The sequence below is a fragment of the Odocoileus virginianus genome, chromosome 8, assembly GCF_023699985.2.
Source record: "Odocoileus virginianus isolate 20LAN1187 ecotype Illinois chromosome 8, Ovbor_1.2, whole genome shotgun sequence".
Classification (NCBI taxonomy): domain Eukaryota; kingdom Metazoa; phylum Chordata; class Mammalia; order Artiodactyla; family Cervidae; genus Odocoileus; species Odocoileus virginianus.
The window spans coordinates 15,027,604-15,051,872 of NC_069681.1; the positions used below are offsets into that span (position 1 = coordinate 15,027,604).

The 24,269-nt window shown below is 38.1% G+C and overlaps 1 protein-coding gene across 10 annotated transcripts in view; it reads right to left on the reverse strand.

The window, feature by feature from the left end:
• ZC3H13 (zinc finger CCCH-type containing 13) overlaps nt 1-24,269 on the reverse strand; it is a 93,786-nt gene that overhangs the window by 22,128 nt on the left and 47,389 nt on the right. For all 10 annotated transcript variants that reach the window (XM_070471211.1, XM_070471215.1, XM_070471214.1 and 7 more), the window contains 2 exons: nt 10,406-10,716; nt 7,445-7,909 (listed from right to left, as the gene is read on the reverse strand). In XM_070471211.1, the coding sequence (XP_070327312.1) occupies nt 7,445-7,909; nt 10,406-10,716 (776 nt within the window). The remainder of the gene's footprint in view (nt 1-7,444; nt 7,910-10,405; nt 10,717-24,269) is intronic.

Consider the following 24,269-nt stretch of genomic DNA (forward strand, 5'->3'; position numbering starts at 1 on the left):
AACATTTAACACAAACACTTCATTCAACAAGTTGTCAGTCACAATCCTTTCTCCCCCAAAACATATAAAGATGTGTCATTGTTGGGTTTTTTTGGTGAGTTTTTATATTTGAAAGTGTGGTAATCATTGTTGAAAATGATATTATATGCTGGATTAGAATACTCAAAGTGTCTAAGGACTGACTTGAGTAAGCTTAAGTCCTCATTTTCCCTTCCTTAAAAAAAAAGGACACATAATGAAATCATAAAGCAAACAGACTCATTTCAATTAAGCCAAAAAACAATGGAACAAAAAATAAAAACTATTATTGCATATCTAAATTACAGAAACACCATAAAAACATTTAAAATATGAATTATGGATATATCACATTGACTACACTTTATAGTGAAAGCATTCTAATATAAAACCAAGGTATGCTGTTGACAGTAGGTGATACCTGAAAATCTTCATTAAAAAACTGGGAAATGAATGTTCACAGTAGCTTTGTTATAGCCCCAACCGTAAAGTACCCAAATGTCTTTCAATGGGTGAAAGGTTAAACTAACTGTGGTACATCCAGATCATAGAATATTATAAGTTACAAACTACTGATACATGCAATTACTTGGAAACTTAAGGAAATTCTGCTAGTGAAAAAGCCAATCTCAACAGGATACACACAGCAGGATTCAGTTTATGTAATACTTTTGAAATAATAATTACAAGATAATAGACATATTAGTGGTGGCCAGGGGTCAAGGACAGGGGAGGAGATTTGAATGTGGCCACAAACAGATAACAAACAAAGTCCTGCGATGATATAGCTGAGGATCTTGATTGTGGTGATGGTAATGCAAGGCTACAGAGTCACTATGGAAAATACTAAACAGTATGGAAGTTCATCAAAAGATTACAGAACTACCATCTGATCCAGCAATTCCACTTCTGGGTAGAGAGCCAGAGAAATTGAAATTAGGATCTGAAAGAGATATCTGTACTCCCGTATCTGTATTCCCATGTTCACTGCAACATTATTCACAACAGCCAAGACAGAAACAACCTAAATGCCCAATGAGAGATGAATGGGGAAGAAAATGTTGTATGTACACATAATACTTTGGCCACCTGATGCAAAGAGCTGACTCATTGGAAAAGACCTTGATGCTGGGGAAGACTGAAGGCAGGAGGAGAAGGGGATAACAGAGGAAAAGATGGTTGGATGGCACCACTGACTCAATGGACATGAGTTTGAGCAAACTCCAAGAGATGGTGAAACCTGGCGCACTGCAGTTCATGGGGTTGCAAAGAGTGAGATATGACTCAGCGACTGAACAACAACAGATATATATAATGGATTTTTCTTTCTTGTTTTTAGTCACAAAGTGGTGTCTGACTCTTTTGCAACTCCATGGACTAGAGCCTGCCAAGCTCCTCTGTCCATGGGATTTCCCAGGCAAGAATATGGAGTGGGTTGCCATTTCCTTCTCCAAGTGATCTTCCTGACCCAGGGATGGAAACTGAGTTTTCTGCATTGGCAGGTGGATTCTTTACCCCTGAGTCACCTGGGAAGCCCTATAAAGGATTATTCACCCTTTAAAAAGAATACAGTCCTGCCATTTGCAACAACATGGAAGACATTTTGCTAAGTGAGATAAGTCAGGCACAGAAGGGCAAATGCCACGTGATACCACTTATATGTGGAAATTAAAGTAGTCACACTCATTGAATCAGAGTAGAATGGTTTTACCAAGGGGCTGGTGAGAGGGGGAACATGGAGGATTAGTCAAGGGGTACAAAATTTCAGTTGTACAAGATGAGTAAATCACAGAGATCTACTGTACAGCATGGTGTCTACAGTTGATAACATATTGGAAACTCAAAAATCTGGTGAGAGGACAGATCTCATATCAATAGCATTCTCATCATACACACATACAAGTAATAATACAGTGAGAGGAAACTTCCACATGTTAATGGCACAGATTGTGGTGGTTTCAAGGGTATACACCTATCTCCAAGCTTATTAAGTTGTATATATTAACTGTGTATAGATTTCTGTATGTCAATCATACCTCAGTAAAGTGGTTTAAAAAAAAACTGCATAGAGCTACACACACACACACCTTACAGGTAACAGGTTTTGAGCAGTGAAAGAATTACAGTATAATTCTAAATACTTTAATTGGGATGTTTTAATAATCAAAATATCTATAAAGACTATTTTAATAATTAAAGACTAGAGAAAGAAATTTTAAAAAGACTATAAATGAGCTACATATAACATCAAGGAATGAAAAGGTAAATGTCGGAATAGATGCTAAGAGAAAATTGGTAAAAGAAAAAAAAAAAAGTCATGTCTGAGGATACAACTCAGAAAATGAAACAGAGACAGAGATGGAAAACCTGAAAGTTACGAATCAAGGAGAACATATCGGGAAGACTGAACAAATGTCTGAGAGTGAAAGTGAAGTCGCTCAGTTGTGTCCAACTCTTTGCGACCTCATGTCCATGGGATTCTCCAGGCAAGAATACTGGAGTGGGTTGCCATTTCCTTCTCCAGGGGATCTTCCTAACCCAGGGACTGAACCCAGGTCTCCAGCACTGCAGCAGACTCTCTACTGTATGAGCCGCGAGGGACTCAAACGTATGTCTGACTATATGCTAAGACACAAAGACTGAAAGGATAGAATAAGCTATATCATACAAATACTAACCAAAAGAAACCTGTGAGGGGATCATCTTTTTTAACCAAAAAGATAACATTCAGGATGAAGAGGATCATTCTGTAACAATAAAAGGAATAATTTGCCTTACATGTACCTACGAGCAAAGCCTCAAAATATTCAAAGCAAAAATTGATCAAATCACACAAAAATCACAAATTCAAAATAATAGTGGAAGATTCAGCTCACATCTCTGTAATGATAGAAAAAGCAGACTAGAAAGAAAATTAAATGTAGATTTGAAAGCATGATTAACAAACTTGATCTTAGAGACATACTTTATATACTTTGCAACCATTAAAAGCACATGCAGAATACATGAAAACTGACTGATGAGCCACAAAATAAGCCCTAACAAAAAAAAAAATGCCAAAAAACTGAGTTCAAACAGTCTCCTCCAACAACAATTAAAATTGAGGGTAGGGGGTTTATTTTAAAAAGCATGATTAGAAATTTAAAATCCTATTTCTACACAACTCATGAGTCAAAGAAAAAACCATACCACACTTCATAGTGTTTAGAACAGATAAATATAACCAGACTATCAAAGAACAGATAAATGCTCATTTATATATAAACTGTTCTCTTCCAGAAAAGAGAAAAAACAGAAGCAACACTTTCCAACACATTTTGATCTCCAAACCAAACAAAGACAGTATTAAAAAATAAAACCTATGCAATGTTATGCTGGCTCCAAAGAGCCACCAGCTTGCTTCTCTTCTCATCTTCACACTGAGTGGCCTTGTTAGTAGCTCAAAATCTGCTATGGCAGGAGTGATTTATACTATGGAAACTGGCATTAGCTACAAGCCAGGGCTTTCTTTCTGAAGAGTAAGTTGTTAAATATTTACACTCATACACTGATTATATGCCAACCTCAATTACAAAAAAAGATTTTATGTCAAAATTAAGTTTTAACAAACCTATTTTGGAACTTTTAAAAGAAATGAAATGTAAATTTATTTTAGAAATGCAAGAATAGTTCTGAAAGTGAAAGTATCAGTTGCTCAATTGTGTTTGACTCTTTGGAATCCCATGGACTGTAGTCCACCAGGTTCCTCTGTCTATGGGATTCTCCAGGCATTAATACTGGAGTGGGTTGCCACTTCCTCCTCCAGGGGATCTTCCTGATCCAGGGATCGAACTCAGGTCTCCTGCATTGCAGGTAGTTTCTTTACCATCTGAGCCACCAGGAAAACCTATTTAGAATAGTTGTAAATTTAAAAAAAAAAATTAACATAAGTAACAAGGTAAAAGAGACTGACTATATGATCTTCTCAAGATACAAAAAAACAGGCATGACAGAAGCTGCCAGCTAAGTTAGGAAAATTAGGAGATACCCTTTGCTGGTGGCTTAGCTATAAGAAACCTCCTGACAATGCAGGAGCTGCAGGAGACATGGGTTCTATCCCTCAATTGGGGAGATCCCACGGAAGAGGGAGTGGCAACCCACTCCAGTATTCTTGCCTGGAGAATTCCATGGACAGAGGAGTCTGGCGGGCTGTAACCCCTGAGACTGCAAAGAGTTGGACACGACTGAAGTGACAATGCATCCCTTAACACAATAAAAAGCATCTGCAAGTGGAAAAGAACTCCCCTGCCAAGGGAGAAGACTAGGGTTTGATTCCTGGGGTGGGAAGATTCCCTGGATAAGGAAATGGCAACTCACTTCAGTATCCTTACCTGGGAAAAGGAAACCCCACTAACGGAGGAGCCTGGCAGGTTACAGTCCATGGAATTGCAAAGAGTTGGACACAACTTAGCAACTAAACAAACAGCAAAAATCTACAAACACCATGCTTAACAGTGAAATGTCAGCAATAATTCCTTAAAATCTGAAACAAAGCAAAGAAGCCCATTAGACCACTGTAGTCAACAGTGCACTGAAACAGCTGCTTAGCAGGTTACTGACAACAAATAAATATTACTCAGAAAGAAGAGCCAAATATGTCTATTCCCAGGCGTAAATGTTTAAGAGAATCTACCAAGAAAATACAGTATCATAATGTAAGATGAATATAAAAAATTTAACATTCCATACACCAGCAATAAGCATCAGAAAATGTTTTAAAATATATCATTTGGTGTGCCTGTATGCATTCGCTTAAGCACTATTCAAAACCAAAAAAAAAGTTGCTTCAGTGATGTCCAACTCTTTGGGATCCTAAGGACCACAGCCGGCCAAGTTCCTCTGTCCAGGAGACTCTACAGACAGGAACAATGGAGTGGTTAGCCGTGCCCTTCTCCAGGGGATCTTCCCAACCCAGGGATCGAACCCGTATCTTTCAAGTCTCCTAAACTGGAGGAAAGTTCTTTACCACTAACACCTCCTGGGAAGCTCAAACATAGAGGATTCAATAACTTACGGCATACCCTACGATATACACTATGCACCAAAAGGAGGATGTGGCTGTTGACCAAGTTGACTGATATCGCCAAGATATTTTAAAGTGAAAACAGCAGCGTACAAAATATATAGTTGTTTTTAATAAAAAATTCTTAAAAATTATATTTGTAAAACCAGAAGAGAAAATGAATGAACATACATATTTGCTTATATAGAATGTTCTTCAGCTGGATACATACAAAACTGGCTAGGACCAGGTCAGGAACAGAGGGGAGGCTTTCACTATGTATCTTTTCATAGCTCTGAAATTCTGCACCATGTGAACACATTATTAAAAAGAGAATTTTTAAAAAAATATACCATTTACAATGGCAACAAAAATAGAAGTTACCCAGGAATAAAACATGGACAAGACCTTAATAGAAAAAGTTATTAATCAATAAATTTAATGTATTTGAAGTAAAAATCCAACAGTTTTTTCATGAAGCTTTAAAAAAAATTCATTTTTAAAAGACAGCCTTCAGAATGGGAGAAAATAACAGCAAACGAAGTAACTGACAAATAATTAATCTCAAAAATATACAAGCAACTCCTGCAGCTCAATTCCAGAAAAATAAACCACCCAATCAAAAAAAGGGCCAAAGAACCAAACAGACATTTCTCCAAAGAAGACATACAGATGGCTAACAAAACACATGAAAAGATGCTCAACATCACTCATTAGCTCAGAGAAATGCAAATCAAAACCACAATGAGGTACCATTTCACGCCAGTCAGAATGGCTGCTATCCAAAAGTCTACAAGCAATAAATGCTGGAGAGGGTGTGGAGAAAAGGGAACCCTCTTACACTGTTGGTGGGAATGCAAACTAGTACAGCCACTATGGAGAAGAGTGTGGAGAGTCCTTAAAAAACTGGAAATAGAACTGCCATATGACCCAGCAATCCCACTCCTGGGCATACACACCAAGGAAACCAGAACTGAAAGAGACACGTGCATCCCAATGTTCATCACAGCACTGTTTATAATAGCCAGGACATGGAAGCAACCTAGATGCCCATCAGCAGATGAATGTATAAGAAAGCTGTGGTACATATACACACCATGGAATATTACTCAGTCATTAAAAAGAATACATTTGAATCAGTTCTAATGATGTGGATGAAACTGGAGCCTATTATATAGACTGAAGTAAGCCAGAAAAGAAAACACCAATACAGTACACTAACGCATATATATGGAATTTAGAAAGATGGTAACGATAATCCTATATGCGAGACAGCAAAAGAGACACAGATGTATAGAACAATCTTTTGGATTCTGTGGGAGAGGGTGAGGGTGGGATGATTTGGGAGAATGGCATTGAAACTTGTATATTATCATATGTGAAATGGATCACCAGTCCAGGTTCAATGCATGAGACAGGGCTCTCAGGGCCAGTGCACTGGGATGACCCTGAGGGGTGGGATGGGGAGGGAAGTGGGAGGGGGGTTCAGGATGGGGAACACTTGTACACCTGTGGTGGATTCATGTCAATGTATGGCAAAACCACTACAATAAAGTAATTAGCCTCCAATTAAAATAAGTAAATTTATATATTAAAAAAATATATGAAAAAGCAAAGGGCTAAGGAAAGCCAAGACAACTATGAAGGAGAAGGTGACGGGCTTTCATCTTACTGTGAAACTCTAATAAACCAACAGGCCTATAGAAAGAGTAAGAATGGTCAGAATTCTGCAGCAGTGGTTTGGGGAGGGGAGCAAACTGGGTGGAGGAAGAAAGATGTCAAAGTTGACTCAGTCCAGGCAGTGTGGAGATAGTCAAATTCACTTAGGTAGGTTTTTATTGATGATAACGGTGATGCCAAATGCTTTTTAGAGGAAGATAAGAAAAACGGCTTAAGATCCTGACATGGGATGTTTTGAAGTGGCTTTGAAGCAAGCACCAAGTACTGAAGAACACATGAGTTAGTCATTTCTGACACCACCAACTTTGAAAGTCTATCATTTTAAATCTCATTTTAATGATCATTTTATCATATATTTATCTATTAATTAGAAATCACTTCATTTTGATGGTGGTTTTTTTTTTTTTTTTTGCCTGATAGCAATTTTCTTAGTGTTCCACATTAACCAAGATGGTAGCCATGACTGGACATAATTCAACTAGGGGGTGTGTGGGGGGGGGGGTCCCTAAATCAGGCCCCATTTATCTTCTGCTACTTTAGCTAATAATTCCTCCTAGGAATTTATAGAGAAGATGAAAAATTCAATTAATTGAAATTATTTTGACAAAGTGATAATGAATGTCAGAAATAAACAAATCTTAGGAGATTTCATAATTTCTATATGAACATACAAGATACAGTTCACAGACAAGTCAAAAACCTTACCCTTTTCAGGCATCTCTGGAGCTCTTCCTCTACTTCTGCCCATCCGGTCATTCCTAATCTCACTTCGAGACTCATTTCTGGAGTCATTCCTTATTTCAGTGCGAGAACTTTCTTCTCTCAGATGGTTTCTGCCATAACTTCGGGATTCTTCCTGATACGTGTCCTCCTTTCGATGAGCATCTCGACTTTCACGGTCCCTGTAGTCGTGGGCATCACGAGTAGACCGAGAATCCCTGGGGTCGCGGCTCTCCTTGTTGTCTCTGCTATAATCTCTCATCTCCCTGGAGTCCCGGATGTCTCTAGAGTCTCTTAGTTCCCTTCGGTCTCTAGTATCTCTGGCATCTCTCCGATCCCGCCCATCTCGAGGTTCTCGGTCATCCCTGTGGTCTCGAGAAGAGCTCTGATCCTGTTCATACTCTCGTTCTTCTCTTGTGTCCTTTTCCCTGTCCCTTTTACCTCTAGTCTCTGTAAACATAATTTTGGAAATACCCTGTAATTCCTTTCACAAAATTGTAGGAAACTAGACAATGTGTTCAATACAGAGCTTTAAAATTTTTATTACAATGGTAATTCATGTTCTTTACAAAAATTAAAAGGAGAAAACATGGGCAAATAAGAATTAGACCTATCTGTAAGCTAAAATTCCAAAGGTAATTTTATTAATACCTGGATTATTTGTCTTGATTGAACAAACTTTGAACATGATATTCTGGTATCAACATACCCATACATAAGAGCTGAAACAAGTAAGCTGATCTCCTATCAATCCTATCAATGATGGCTTACTTTTAGAAATCACTTTTAGATTCAAAGGTACAAGTGACTTTAACTCATCTCTACTAAGTACAGGCCAGACTAGTTCACACATGACCTCCAATGTACTTAAGCACTTAAGAGTAACCTATAGTTAGTAAGCTGGCTGGCAAAAAGATACTGCTATTCACCCTTTCTCTCTTTCCTTTTTTTTTTTTTAAACTATTTAGTCGACTCACACTCCCATCTCTAAAGCTTTTTCTACTTAAAGCATTTTCTAACATTTCATGGGAAAACTTTAAAAAACAACTTCAGTTTTTAAAAAGCTGGAATGAACCTCGGCAGTTATTTAATTCAAACTCGTCATTGTATACATGAAGGAACAGAGGCCAAGAGCTTAAGTGGTTTAGTCAGCCACATACATCGTGGGAATTTGCAAAGATTAGAAACTATTCTTTAGAAATATCTAGAGAAACATAAATTGATTACAGCATAAATCTGAAATGAACTGAAAGAATTAACAAGAGACCCTCAAAGAACCACCCCTGTACTTTCTTTTTAATCAGATTCCTTCATAAATTGCTCTTATACTCTGGAACAACCACAAGATCTGATGCTATTTTGGCAATTTTATAGTAGCCTAGGACCTATGGCTAGGTCCGTAGACTTTCCCTGTCTAGTATCCACGAGATCCTCATCAATAACTTATCTCCTCTGCCTACATCCATAAATGCCATCTAAGCATAGAAGCACTAGGCAAGAATCTGACAATGTCTCATTTTTTTTTTTTTTACTACATTTATGACTTCATGTCCTCCTCCAATACCAAGAAATTTGATCACTTAGCACTAGGTTCTTCTTTTATGATGCCCCCAGCTGTCTTTACAAAGACACCCCAGTTACAGTATTTGCTCTTTATCTAACTCCCCCTCCTTTCACTAAAATTATTCTTATTTCAAAAAATGACTTTCAGAAGATTACACAAACATCCTCCTTACAAAGAATCAAAAAGTGTATTGTTTATTATTAAAAGGATTCATATAACATAAAACCCCCCTTACCACAAAAAAAGCATTCCTGTAAGAATCAACTGCATACTGAATTTCCCCTTCATTCGGGGAATTGTGTTTAATAAATAGTATTTTGAAATAATAAAAGAGTTTTCATTCAATAAGTAGTCACTAAAAATATACTATATTCCCAGTCAACCCTAGTTGTTGATAGGTATAAGAGCATTTTCCCCACTTACCAATGTTTTATATATACCGCTGTGCTGATCTGGTTCCAAAATCATGCATACAAGGAATAATTCTCTAAAATATGTGCTCTGTCTAGTCCCTATCTATGCATCCATCATTTCTAGAATAAAATAATTATTTCTTGCACTGCTGACTGGAGGAGAATAAGTTCAACATGTTTCATAGGAGACTGCTATGTGATGCAGACACTTTAAAAGTGCACATTAAACAGAAATGCTGTTGCAAGTAAGCACGTATTTCCTGAGTATTCTTTATGTTAAAAAAAAACTAACTCAGAAGATTTTAGGAAAAAGGCTTGTTAAGTTAAATAAATAATAAGAAGCTTAGACAAGAATTACAGAAAGAGATGAGAGTGATTCAATTGTACTGCCAAATAATAACATCTCAGCTTAAAGACGGAATAGCAAATTCAAAGTTAATGTAATGCTCAGGAATCTAAAAACCGTCTTGCTTACTTCTTTGTTGAGTTAGATCTGGAAAACTGATCACTTGGTTCCCACGGACCTTCTGAACATTCCCCCAGCCCACATCTCTTTCTTTGTTAAGACATCTCTGATATGTTCCTGGTTTGTTGCTTTTCTTTTAAACTCTTCTGTTGTTTTTAAAGAATTAGCTAAGCAATTAGACTGACACTCTTAAGAATCATATAGCCCCAAATTTCTAGAACTTGAGAATACTCAAGTAAAACAATGTACTGAAAGAAGGCAACAACTTAATATACATATAAATGCCCAATTACATATATCTAGTAGCTTACATTTCCATGTCCTTAAGCACCTCCTATTGCCCTAGAGAGCTCTGATCCACGTGTTACAGAAAATGTAGTATAACACAGTTCTCTTCTACCCCTTATTCTAACAATAAGTCTGAATGTCCAATTTTTTAATAAAGAAAATATCCACTTACATAAAAGAACGCTAAAAAACCCACAATACTGCCGAGTATTTACCTTCCCTTCTTTCATGACGCCGATCGTGAGACTGTGAAGTTCGCTCATGATCGTGCCTCCCCTTCTCTCTCACTGGAGAGCGATGTCTTGGAGGGCTTTGCTTTCTCTGAGGAGAAGCCAAAGAGTGTGAAGGATAGGGAGAAGCAGAGCGGCGTAAAGGTGGAGTTATTGTCCTCTGATAAGATGGTGAAGGAGTTCTTTTTCGGCGAGGAGAAGGAGAATGTCTTTGAATCGACGATCCTGACTGTGAGGAAGATGAGTGATGTCTAGAAGATATTGGAGAATGATGTTGTCCTGCTGGGGAGGTGGACCTGTAAAGAGAAACAACAATAAAAAACTGGATTCAAGAGCCTTCACTTCTAGTCAAAGGAAAGTCTTTTAAAACAACAAAACCCTGAATATAAAAGTTAAAGCTAAAAGTGTGAATAATTTTAATTCAAAATGATGTAAAATCATTAACAGGCTGATTTTTAAGTCAGTTTGAGGCAACAGGTCTAGATGAGACACATGTTGGCCTCCTGAGCTTTGGCTCCACAGCACACTTCCTTTTCCCAGGTAACACCCTCCCGGTTCACTAACGGTTCTTATTGTCACATACAGTACAGAATTCACTCTTAACCAGAGATGATCTCTGTGCGAATAGGTACTTAGAGGATGGAATCCACAAAGAGCTAAAGAGAAAACATACTAGTGAGATCTAGATAGATACGACTGGCTGTGAGAACGCCTATAATTCAGGGTTGTGGGAGAAGCGAAAAGCTATCACCAGCTATACCAAATGTAAAGTTTGACTGCCTGGGCTGACATGTAGGATGGGGAAAGAACACTAGGGTTAAGGAAAGGACATACTGCCTATACTGTCTTTATCTTAAATAACCTACCTTTCAGTCTTGGGCAGTACAAATTGAGATTTAGTTCATAAGCTTTAGTTTAACTAAGGCTTCCTCTACTCCCTTCAAATCATCTTGCTTGACTGCTCCCTGAGAAATAACTTAAAAATGCATGAAGTACATCTGAATCACTCCTATGATCTGTTAGGTCCTGGGCTCTGTCTACAATGAATATACAAAAGCTATGTGTGATGGAGAGCTAGAATACATGCATTTGCACATTAACTGGAAAGAAACAGGACTAACATTTAAAAAAACAGCATTCCAGACATCACATACTGAGATACGTATCATATTTCTCAAAGCAATCATTTCAAGGCTACCTGATTGTTCAAAAAAATTATGAGTTCCTGTCAACGTATTATGGAATTACCTTCAGTGCCTATGATGAGTATTTTTTAACTTCTGCAATGCTGACAAAGTTATTAAACCAAGATTCCTCAATCTTGGACCTACTGACATTTTATATGCAGTACTTCTTTGTGGTGGGGGCTGCCCTGTACATTGGAGGATGTTGAGAGCATCCCTGGCCCTACCCACGAGAAGCCAGTACCATCTAACTCTGACTCCCATTCACACCAGTAAAAATTACTTCATATAGCTCCAAATGTCTCCAGGGAGGTAAAATCAAGCCTGGTGGAGAATTCTTGCCCTAAACTATGTTGTTTATAAATGATGCCTTAGTAGAACTTTTATCAACAAAAGGTTTAAATCTATGAAATACACGTTGCTGAGCCAGGAAAGTGGTCTAATATGTTGGAAAGGATTTTGTAAAATGATGAGCTGAGCAAACAAAAACACTTTTAGGATAATAGTTGACAGTAAAACAATAAAAATCAGTAAATATCAGCTAACTAGAACACCACACTTATCTAAACATTCTAACTATTATGATTACAAAACTTTCATACTTTTAAAAAATTGGTATTCTTTCCTCATATACAAAAAATAAGACATACACCACCAGAATTAAACTGACTCTAAACTGGAATTTATTTACTAACAGATATAAGCAGAAATGCTCAGTGGGTCTTAGCCAAATCTGGAAAACCATTTATGATGAAAGACTATTCATATACTGAACAGAAAAATTATTGCAGGACTAAGAAATTCTCATTCTAATCTGACTACTGTTTGGTGCTTTCCAAATTCAATTTCGTTAGGTTCTGATCAATTTGGAAACACCTAAATTGAAAAAATAAACAATTTGGCTCTCCACTGAACTGACATTTTGGTTAGCTTTGAGTTTATTTCTGAGATAAACTCAAAATTGTTTCAAGAATGTCTCCAACTCCTTTTGGTGATTTGTTCACAAAACTTAAATAAAATAGTTCACAACACTGTCTTTTAAAAAACACATTACAGTCTAATTACATCTCTATTCAAATTTGGTGTCTACTGCTGCTGTTGTTCAGGTATTAGGTCAAGTCTCTTTGTGACCCGATGAACGACAGCACATCAGGCTCCTCTGTCCTCCATTCTCTTCCTGAATTTGTTCAAACTCATGTTCACTAAGCTGGTGATACTGTCTAACCATCTCATCCTCTGTTGCTTCTTTCTCCTTTTGCCTTCTATCTTTCCCACCATCAAGGTCTTTTCCAATGAGTCAGCTTTCATATTAGGTGGCCAAAGTATTGGAACTTCAGCTTCAACATCAGTCCTTCCAAAGAATATTCAGGATGAATTTCCTTTAGTTTTGAACTCCTTGCAGTCCAAGGGACTCTAAACAGTCTGCTCCAGCACCACAATTCAAAAGCAAAAATTCTTCCCCACTCAGCGTTCTTTATGGTCCAACTTTCACTTCCGAACGTCACTACCTGAAAAACCATAGCTTTGACAACACAGATCTCTGTTGGCAAAGTGATGTCTCTGCTTTTTAATACTCTGTCTAGGTTGGTCACAGCATTCCTTCCAAGGAGCAAGCATCTTTTAATTTCATGGTTGTAGTCACCATTAACAGTGATTTCGGAACTCAAGAATATCTGTCACTGCTTACATTTTTTCCCCTTCTAACTGACATGAAGTGATGGGAATGGATGCCGTGATCTTAGTTTTTGGGATGTTGAGTTTCACGCCAGCTTTTCCACTCTCCTCTTTCACTCTCATCAAGAGACTCTTTAGTTTCGCTTCACCTTCTGCCATTAAAGTGGTATCATCTGTAAATCTGAGGTTACTGATATTTCTCCCGGTGGTCGTGATCCCAGCTTGCATATAAATATGCATATATATATGCTCTGCATATAAATTAAATAAGCAGGTGACAATATACAGCTTTGTCACATTCCTTTCCCAATTCTGAACCAGTCAGTTGTTCCACGTCCAGTTCTAACTGCTGCTTCTTGACCCACATACAGGTTTCTCAGGAGACAGGTAAGGTGGTCTGATATTCCCGTCTCTTTACGAATTTTCCAATTTGTTGTGATCCACACAAAAATGGAAGAAAAACTTCAGTTCAAGCTTAGATAATCAAGCTATCATATTAAGGACAGAACACCAATGTATTGTCAAGTTATGTCTTCAGCATTTTAAGCATATTTTTCTACTTATCCTTTTGGGCAGGGAGAGGGGAGTTTGTTGATTTAATCATCTATTAAATGAATGTTTGCATCCCCTCCCCCTTCTACTCCAAATTTATATGTTTGAGGCCTTAACCTCCAATGTGATGCTATTTGGAGGCAGGGCCTTTGGGAATAATTAGGTTTAAATGAAGTCCTGAGGGCGGGGCTCCCATAATGAGATAGTGTCCACATAAGAGGAGGAAAAGACTATAGAGTTCTTGCTCCCCTGTAAGTGAGGACACAGTGAGAAGACAGCCATGTGCAAACCAGGAAGAAGGCCCTCACCAGGAACCAGATCTGCAAGCACCTTGACCTTGGACTACCCAGAAACCAGGTCTGTGAGAAATAAATGCCTGTTGTTTAAGTTACCCAGTCTATGATATTATGTAATAACAGCCCAATGTTGCTAAGTATCACAGCAGTTTTACATTTTTTTCTATTGCTATTTTTTTTTTTTTAAAGTCTGAAGACTGAAAAATAGTGAAAAGAGAGAGAGGATCTGTTATCAAAACAAGATGAGTCAAATTATAGATATAAGCCTAACTGGTCCCACACCTATGTTCATTCTGCATATACAAAAAAAGAGGTGACTCTAGGTAATAAAACTGTCTTGAAATCTGACCAAAACTGTTAGCAATTAGGCTTCTAGAATATTGCAGAGATGCAGTAAAATACATTTCACATTAACTAGTACACTCTAATGCCTGAAGAACTATGGATGGAGGTTCATGCCACTGTACAGGAGGCAGTGATCAAGACCATCCCCAAGAAAAAGAAATGCAAAAAGACAAAATGGTTGTCTGAAGAGGCCTTACAAATAGCTGAGAAAAAAAGAGAAGCTGAAGGCAAAGGAGGAAAGGAAAGATATACCCATTTGAATACAGAGTTCCAAAGAAAGCAAGGAGAGATGGAAGGACAGCCTTCCTTGGTGATCAATGCAAAGAAACAGAGGAAAACAATAGAATGGGAAAAACTAGAGATCTCTTCAACAAAAGTAGAGATACCAAGGGAACATTTCGTGCAAAGATGGGCACAATAAAGGACAGAAATGGTATAGACCTAACAGAAGCAGAAGATATAAACAAGATGTGGCAAGAATACTCAGAAGAACTATACAAAAAAGATCCTCAAGACCCAGACAACCACGATGGTGTGATCACTCACCTAGAGCCAGACATTCTGGAATGTGAAGTCAAGAGGGCCTTAGGAAATATCACTACAAACAAAGCTAGTGGAGGTGATGGAATTCCAGTTGAGCTATTTCAAATCCTAAAAGATGATGCTGTGAAAGTGTTGCACTCAATATGCCAGCAAATTTGGAAAGCTCAGCAGTGGCCACAGGACTGGAAAAGGTCAGTTTTCATTCCAATCCCAAAGAAAGGCAATGCCAGAGAATGCTCAAACTACTGCACAATTGGACTCATCTCACACGGTAGCAAAGTAATGCTCAAAATTCTCCAAGCCAGGAGATGATCTGTGAACTTCCAGATGTTCAAGCTGGTTTTAGAAAAGACAGAGGAACCAGAGCTCAAATTGCCAACATCCACTGGATCATTGAAAAAGCAAGAGAGTTACAGAAAAACATCTACTTCTGGTTTATTGACTATGCCAAAACCTTTGACTGTGTGGATCACAATAAAATGTGGAAAATTCTGAAAGAGATGGGAATACCAGACCACCTGACCTGCCTCCTGAGAAATCTGTATGCAGGTCAAGAAGCAACACTTAGAACCAGACTGGACTGGTTCCAAAATGGGAAAGGAGTACGTCAAGGCTGTATACTGTCACCTTGCTTACTTAACTTATATGCAGAGTACATCATGCGAAATGCTGGGCTGGAATGAAGCACAAGCTGGAATCAAGATTGCTGGGAGAAATATCAATAACCTCAGACATGCAGATGATACCACCCTTACGGCAGAAAGCAAAGAAGAACTAAAGAGCCTCTTGATGAAGGTCAAAGAGGACAGTGAAAAACTTGGCTTAAAGCTCAACATTCAGAAAACTAAGAGCATGGCATCCGGTTCTATCATTTTATGGTAAACAGCTGGGGAAACAATGGAAATAGTGACAGATTTCATTTTCTTGGACTCCAAAATCATTGCAGATGGTGACTGCAGCCATGAAATTGAAAGATGCTTGCTCCTTGGAAGAAAAGCTATGACCAACCTAGACAGTGTATTACAAAGCAGAGACATTACTTTGCCAACAAAGGTCTGTCTAGTCAAACGTATGATTTTTCCAGTAGTCATGTATGGATGTGAGAGTTAGACTATAAAGAAAGCTGAGCACTGAAGAATTGATTCTTTTGAACTGTGGTGTTGGAGAAAACTCTTGAGAGTCCCTTGGACTGCATGGAGATCCAACCAGTCCACTCTGAAAGAAATCAGTCCCGAATAATCACTGGAAGGACTGATGCTGAGGCTGAAACTCCAATACTTTGGTCATCTGATGTTAAGAACTGACTCATTGGAAAAGACTCTGATGCTGGGAAAGACTGAAGGCAGGAGGAGAAGGCGATGACAGATGATGAAATGGTTGCATGGCATCACCAACTGGATGGACATGAGTTTGAGCAAGCAAGTGGGTGACGGACAGGGAGGCCTGGCGTGTTACATTCCATGGGGGTCTCAAAGAGCTGAACATGACTGAGCAACTGAACTGAACTGAACTGAGTATACTCTAAAACTGAATGATTCCTATTAGAAGGGAATAAATAGGTGACATTTGACACTCAAATAAAGAACAAAGGAAAGCTTATTGCACAAACAGAAGCCTCAGAACCTTAAAACAGAGAACTGTAGACTGTCAGCAAGTACACTGTGATTTATAAAACACAAGGAAAGCTAATCTTTAGCTTGAGTTGATTCCATTCAAAAGCTTTTTAATGCTGCTATAATTACAACACAACATGGAATGAGAACATTCAGGGTATACTTGAGGAAAAGATGTGAAAATTTATGCAATTTAAAATGAAAGTTCCTTTCATTTGAGATGCAAGTAATTCCACCTACAAACTGGTATGTTTACTCCAGACTTTCTTAAAATTTGTAACACCAATTTTTCTCAATAAATGGTTTCTATTTCTCAAATATGAAAATATACTTAGATAATATAACAGAGAATCAATTCTTAGGTAGGTTGATAAGAAGTCCAGGGTCCCGGAGGAGGAGGAGGAGGAGGAGGAGGAGGAGAAAGGAGTCTGGGGCTCTGGAGGAGAAAAGGACACATATTTTTTTCTTTAAGCCCAGAACTGATGATTACACACAAACAACTCAGCTTAAACTCTGTACTAGGGATTATACAACAACAATGTATCACCGATTCAATGGACAAGAGTTTGAGCAAGGTCGGAAATTGGTAATGGACAGGGAAGCCTGGCGTGCTACAGTCCATGGAATCGCAAAGAGTCAGACAGGACTGAGCGACTGAACTGAACTGAATGTAACCTGCTTGAGGATGCTTCTCCTTCTTGAGAACCTTCTGACTAATCCTGTCATCTTAAAATGTATATTGTGGGAATGGGTCTTGTAAAATCTTTCTATTGTTAGATCTAATCCTGTTATCTTAAAATGTATATTATGGGAGTGGGTCTGGTAAGGCCTTTACAACCTTGAGACGTTCTTTTGATTTACTGTAACAACCAATTACAAAAGTATATAGCTCCCTTTGCTAAGACTAGCAGGAGGGCACTGTCCATCCCCCTCTGATGTCTGTGTCGGAAGCTTTCTCTGTCCCTTTTTCACTTTAATAAAACTCTGCTACACAAAAGCTCTTAAGTGATCAAGCCTGGTCCCTGGTCTCAATCTTCTTCGGAGATCACAAATCTGACATTGTTCACTGTAAGCTATTATAGCTAAAAGTCATAACCCAACCTTTAAAATCATCATGCAAAAAGCACACTTAAAAAACACTAAATGAACTATGGACACTATCAAAATCAACTCTCCTTTCAGGGGTAAAATAGAACACAAAATGGTACACATTTCACACAGAGAAATATTTAGGCTTTATTGTTTACGTAAGAAACTTATTTTAAAAAGTAAGTCACTACTAGGTATAAGATAAGCCACAAGGATTTATTGTACAGCACAGGGAATATAGCCAATATTTTATAATAGCTCTAAATGGACTCTATATAAATAGGGGCTTCCCTGGTGACACAGATGGTGAAGAATCTGCCTGCAATGTGGGAGAAGACCTCGGTTCGATCTCTGGGTTGGGAAAATCCCCTGGAGAAGGAAATGGCAAGCCACTCCAGTGTTCTTGCCTGGAAAATTCCATGGACAGAGGAGCCTTCTTTACTGTAAGTTTCAGGTGAACAACATAGTGATTCAACATTTTTGTAGAGTATGTGCTTAGTCGCTCAGTTGCGTCTGACTCTTTGCAACCCCATGGACTACAGCCTGCCAGGCTCCTCTGTCCAAGTACTAATAACTGTGGTTCAATTTCATTTTTGTATTTATGTAGAAATGAATTATTTCAAAAACCTCAATTAAAAAATAAAGAAGAATCTTAAGACTTATTATCAGCACATCCTTCAACCATATCCAAGCCCAGAATTACGTGCCATTTAAATAAAGTGATTTTTCAGAATCTGGTTCAAGAGACTTACATGACTAGAGTGAACTAAAAATTGTACTCATCACTGTGATCAAAAGTCAGAAGAAACCAATATCCAGCATCCCTGGCACATGAAGAGATTTTTTCCAAGCTCTTGGACTCCAAGGAGATCCAACCAATCCATCCTACAGGAGATCAGTCCTGAGTGTTCACTGGAAGGGCTGATGCTGAAGCTGAAACTCCAAAACTTTGGCCACCTGATGTGAAGAGCTGACTCTTTTGAAAAGATCCTGATGCTGGGAGAGATTGAGGGCAGGCGGAGAAGGGGACGACAGAGGATGAGATGGCTGGATGGCATCACCGACTCAATAGACGTGAGTTTGGGTATCCTCCAGGAGTTGGTGATGGACAGGGAGACGTGGGATTCTGTAGCCCATGGTCGCAAAGAGTCGGATACAACTGAGCAACTAAACTGAACTGAAGAGTAAGAGAGCTGGTAGTTAAAATGCAATAAAGCCCAGAAACAATGCACACCAGCATAACACAAATTTAAGACAACTGGCTCCTATCTTCTACTTGGTGCATCAAGTTAAAATTATCCCTTTCTCCTGAAATAGGATGGGGTGGTGAAGAGACAGAGGATCAGCCCCTGCCAAGAAACAACAGGCAATCCAGCCTGGGGCGGGGAGAGAGGTAAAGAACAGTTTTCAAGTCCCTAGAGCAACTTCTCAGACCCACAGTGTTTTCAGCTCAGACCAACAAACTGTATTTCAAATTAGGGAGATTCTTGAAATCCCTGACACTCTCTTGGAAGTTCTATCCAATGACAGGTCATTTAACTGTCAGTAAAAAAAAAAAAATTACCACCAGACAGCACTGAACCACAGCCAGCAATAGATTTCAGTGTGGCTGGTTATCTATTACTTCATTAATCTCACTACATACAACACAGTCCCACATATTTACTGGATTGAATTTTTGGCCTCTATATGCTATTTTATGCATTTCTGATTGGACCAATTATTAAATAGGGCTAAACTCTGCAACTACTTACCGTTCCTGAAAACCTCCCCGAGAAACTTCTTTAGTCTCTAAAAATGACAGATAAAGGGTTGAGAGCACAATTTTTAGGAACGTAAATACTACTCTAGATTTTGGCTGCAAAATACAAGCTTCTCCTTTGGTTCAACAAATTTTCTCAATATCACGCCTATAAAAGAGAGCCCAAGCCTTGATCAACTGGACTAAATATAAAAGATTTTGCCCCCAATGCAGTTATTTTGATATTTATAAAATAATTTCATTTTAACACAAGGCTACCATGAATAGGGGCTTCCCAGTGGTGCAGTTGTAAACAATCTGCCTGCCAATGCACAAGACACAGAAGACACAGGTCCAAATTCTGGGTCGGGAAGATCCCCTGAAAAGGAAATGGCAACTCACTCCAGTGTTCTTGGCTAAAAAATCCCATGGACACAAGAGCCTGGCAGGCGACAGTCCATGGAATTACAAGAGTCAGCTATAACTTAGTGAGTAAACAACAATTATGAATTTAGCATATAACTATGTTCAGCTATATTTATTTAAGTGTCTTCATTTTATATCCCTAGCCTAAATTATTATTCACCTAAAAATACATTTTATGTCTACAGACAAGGCTCAATTAACTGCAGAAAAAAAGACAATACCTCAGACAACCAGTTCCCAACCTGAATACAAAGGTTCCATATTACTATTAAAAGGTTTGCATATCCTTCATGATATGATTTGTGCTAAAGTCCACTAACTGGGAAGATATTATAAAGATATTACAAATTCACCACTGATTTTAAAGTTTGAATTTTAAAATTATATTACATTCCTTTTTTCCTTTTAGAGGTGATACTGGCTTTTTTTTTGAGTATGGTTGATTTACAATATTGTGTGAGTTTCTGGTGTACAGCAAAGTGATTCAGTTATATTTCTGGTGACTGCGTGTGTGTGTGTACAGTGACTGTATATTTTTAAGTATCTTTCTCTTTTGGAGATATATACTAAAATATATGCAAATAAAATAAAGTAAGATGTCTGGATCATCAAAAAAGCAAGAGAGTTCCAGGAAAACCATCTACTTCTGCTTTATTGACTATGCCAAAGCCTTTGACTGTGTGGACCACAACAAACTCTGGAAAATTCTCAAAGAGATGGGAATACCAGACCACCTGACCTGCCTCCTGAGAAATCTGTATTCAGGTCAGAAAGCAACAGTCAGAACTGGACATGGAACAACAGACTATTTCCAAATTGGAAAAGGAGTACGTTAAGGCTGTATATTGTCACCCTGCTTATTTAACTTATATGCAGAGTACATCATGAGAAACACTGGGCTGGAAGAAGCACAAGCTGGAATCAAGATTGCTGGGAGAAATTTCAATAACCTCAGATATGCAGATGACACCACCCTTATGGTATAAAGTGAAGAGGAACTACAGAGCCTCTTGATGAAAGTGAAAGAGGAGAGTGAAAAAGTTGGCTTAAAACACAATATTCTGAAAACTAAAGATCATGGCATCTGGTCCCATCACTTCATGGCAGATAGATGGGGAAACAATGGAAACAGTGACAGACTTTATTCTCTTGGGCTCCAAAATCACTGCAGATGGTGACTGCAGCCATGAAATTAAAAGACACATGCTCCTTGGAAGAAAAGTTATGACCAACCTAGACAGCATATTAAAAAGCAGAGACATTATTTTGCCAACAAAGGTCTGTCTAGACAAAGCTATGGTTTTTCCAGTAGTCATGTATGGTTGTGAGAGTTGGACTATAAAGTAAGCTGAGCACCGAAGAATTGATGCTTTTGAACTGTGGTGTTGGAGAAGACTCTTGCGAGTCCCTTGGACTGCAAGGAGATCAAACCAGTCAATCCTAGAGGAAATCAAATCTGAATACTTATTGGAAGGGCTGATGCTGAAGCTGAAGCTCCAGTACTTTGGCCACCTGATGCAAAGAACTAACTCACTGGAGAAGACCCTGATGCTGGGAAAGATTGAAGGTAGGAGAAGAAGGGAACGACAGAGGATGAGATGGTTGGATGGCATCACTGACTCAATGGACATGACTTTGAGCAAGCTCTGGGAGTTGGTGATGGATACGGAGGCCTGGTGTGCTGCTGTCCACAGGGTTACAAAGAGTCGGACATGACTGAGCGACTAAACTGAACTGAAGATGTCTGTTGGTTTGGTTTAGTCACTAATTCGTGTCTGACTCTTGTGACCCTGTGTACTGTAGCCTGCCAGGCTCCTCTGTTCATGGGATTCTCCAGGCAAGAATACTGGAGTGGGTTGCCATTTCCTTCTCCAGGAAGATGTCTGGGGTTTGCTTCAAAATAGCACTGGAGTGGGTAAGTAGACAGGGATACAAATGAAACTATGGATATGAGGATCATTATACTACTGTCTACTTTTATGTGTGTGAAATGCTCCATAATAATGTTACTGTAACATTTTTCCATCTTCTCTATATAACTGAGTAACATTAGTATACACTTACTCAAGAAACCTATCAGTTCAGTCTATAGAAATGTTTATTGAGTGCACCCATGGATTCCTCCCTGACCTGTCCTTAATGGCCACAGAATAAGATGCACCAGTTCACACTATGAACGGTAGATACTGAATAAATCAAAGAATTAATCCAATATGTAACAGTCTTTGTCAAAGGTCTGAACCATTCGGTTTTTAATTATTCAGATACGCACAATCACTGAACGAAAATAAGACCATCAATTTGGTGGTAAGCTGTTTATTTTACTAAGGTGATGTCAGCCAACAAGTTCTGAATGATCACACCTATCTTTAAAATATATGGGTAAGACTCATGCAGGTATTTATATTCCTATCAAGACATATTCAGGTAATTACAATAAAGTGATTTTTAAAAAATATAACTTACTATGCTCTTAACATTATCTTATTAAACCAAAAAATTCTGCAACCTAGTATTCTGATTAAAGCATATTAACCATCATAAACTATATTTAACCATCTGAATAAACTATATGCAATAGTTAGCTAACTTTTCTGGTTAAGTACTATCCATAAAGTTTTTGTGTTTGCTTAATCCCTTGTTCTTAAACTACACTAATATACTGCCTCACATTTAAGATTCAGCAAAGTATATAGAATATTTTCATTGATAAAGATGATATTACAAGTCCACTGAAAATATCCAGTTAAGGATTATCTAGATACAGTAGGTTAGAAATAATGATACAAAATATTCCCTTAGCAAGTGATTTCCTGGTTAAATAACTAACTCAAACTTAATTTTCCTGTGAGCTACACCTCTTCTAAAATAAATTACAGAATAAAAATGACTTAGTTAGGTTCCAAGTAATCAAGATTTTGCTATTTTCTGTATAGAACAGATCACAGAAAGTTTATTTTAAAAAATACTATGGGAAATTGCTATATTCTCTAAAAGCAGAGTAATAAATTCATAAGGCTTTTTTATTCCCCTCGGATAAACAAGTGGTATTCAGTTTTTGATCAATATTGCATAAATAAATCTCTGTTGAATAAAGTCTACCAGTCAAATTGGATGACACTGATACAGAACAGTGGCCTGGACATTATTTGCTTCAAAAACAACTACATGACAGAATTTAGTGTGACTCAAATTAACAAAATATTCTGGGAACAGAGTATATTCTTAACAAGATTGACATGGACAATGAAGATTTCGGAGGAAAGCACTTGAATTCTCAATGCCAGATTAGTGGCAAAGGCCTAAAGAATGATTCGTAATTCTAAAAAAACTTTTCGAAGGCTATGGACATACTCCCCCTCACCAAAACACACACAGGCAAATTCTAACTCACAAATCAGACCCTAAAATCCAGGTTGGTCACCCCTGATATAGAAAGTTGAAGAACTAACTGAGACACAGAAGACAGGGAGAAGGACCTAAAAGGCATAGAATCATGTGGCTTTGTGGCATCATCTGTCTCATGAGTGCGCACATACATTTGGACCACCCTTTAAGAAATGTAAGTGATCCCCTAAATCCAACAGGCCTAGTAAGTCTCCTTCACTTGAAAGGAAAACAAAAAACAAAAAACCTACATGTGCAAAGATGTTACTTTACACACACATGATTACTATATTACTTCCACCTGTAGTAACAAAGCTTTGGCCAACATTTAGCTCCCTGCTGCATCAGTATCTTTTAAAACAGTGCCCCCCACACACTAGGAAGTCAGTAACAACTGAATGAATAAATGTATCAGCATACTTTCACTTAAGCCCAGCACACTCTGATAACCAAAAAACTCCCAATAAGCCCATTATAACAACAAAATTAATTTTGAAGTACAATTTTCTCCAAAAGGAATTTAGATACTAACCTTTCACCATATATCCTAGAATCTGAAAGCAAAGACAAAGATTCTTAAATACACAGTTTGGCTTTAGATTAATTAATTCCTTATGAAAGTGAAAGAGGAGAGTGAAAAGTTGGCTTAAAACTCAATGTTCAGAAAATTAAGGTCATGGCATCCAGTTCCATCACTTCATGGCAAACAATGGAAACAGTTAATTTTTGGGGGCTTCAAAATCAGATGGTGGTGACTGCAGCCATGAAATTAAAAGACTCTTGCTCCTTGGAAGAAAAGCTATGGCCAACCTAGACAGCATATTACAAAGCAGACATTACTTTGCTGACAAAGGTCTATCTAGTCAAAGCTATGGTTTTTCCAGTAGTCATGTCTGGATGTGAGAGTTGGACTATAAAGAAAGCTGAGCACTGGAGAATTGATGCTTTTGAACTGTGGTGTTGGAGAAGACTCTTCAGGGTCCCTTGAACTGCAAGGAG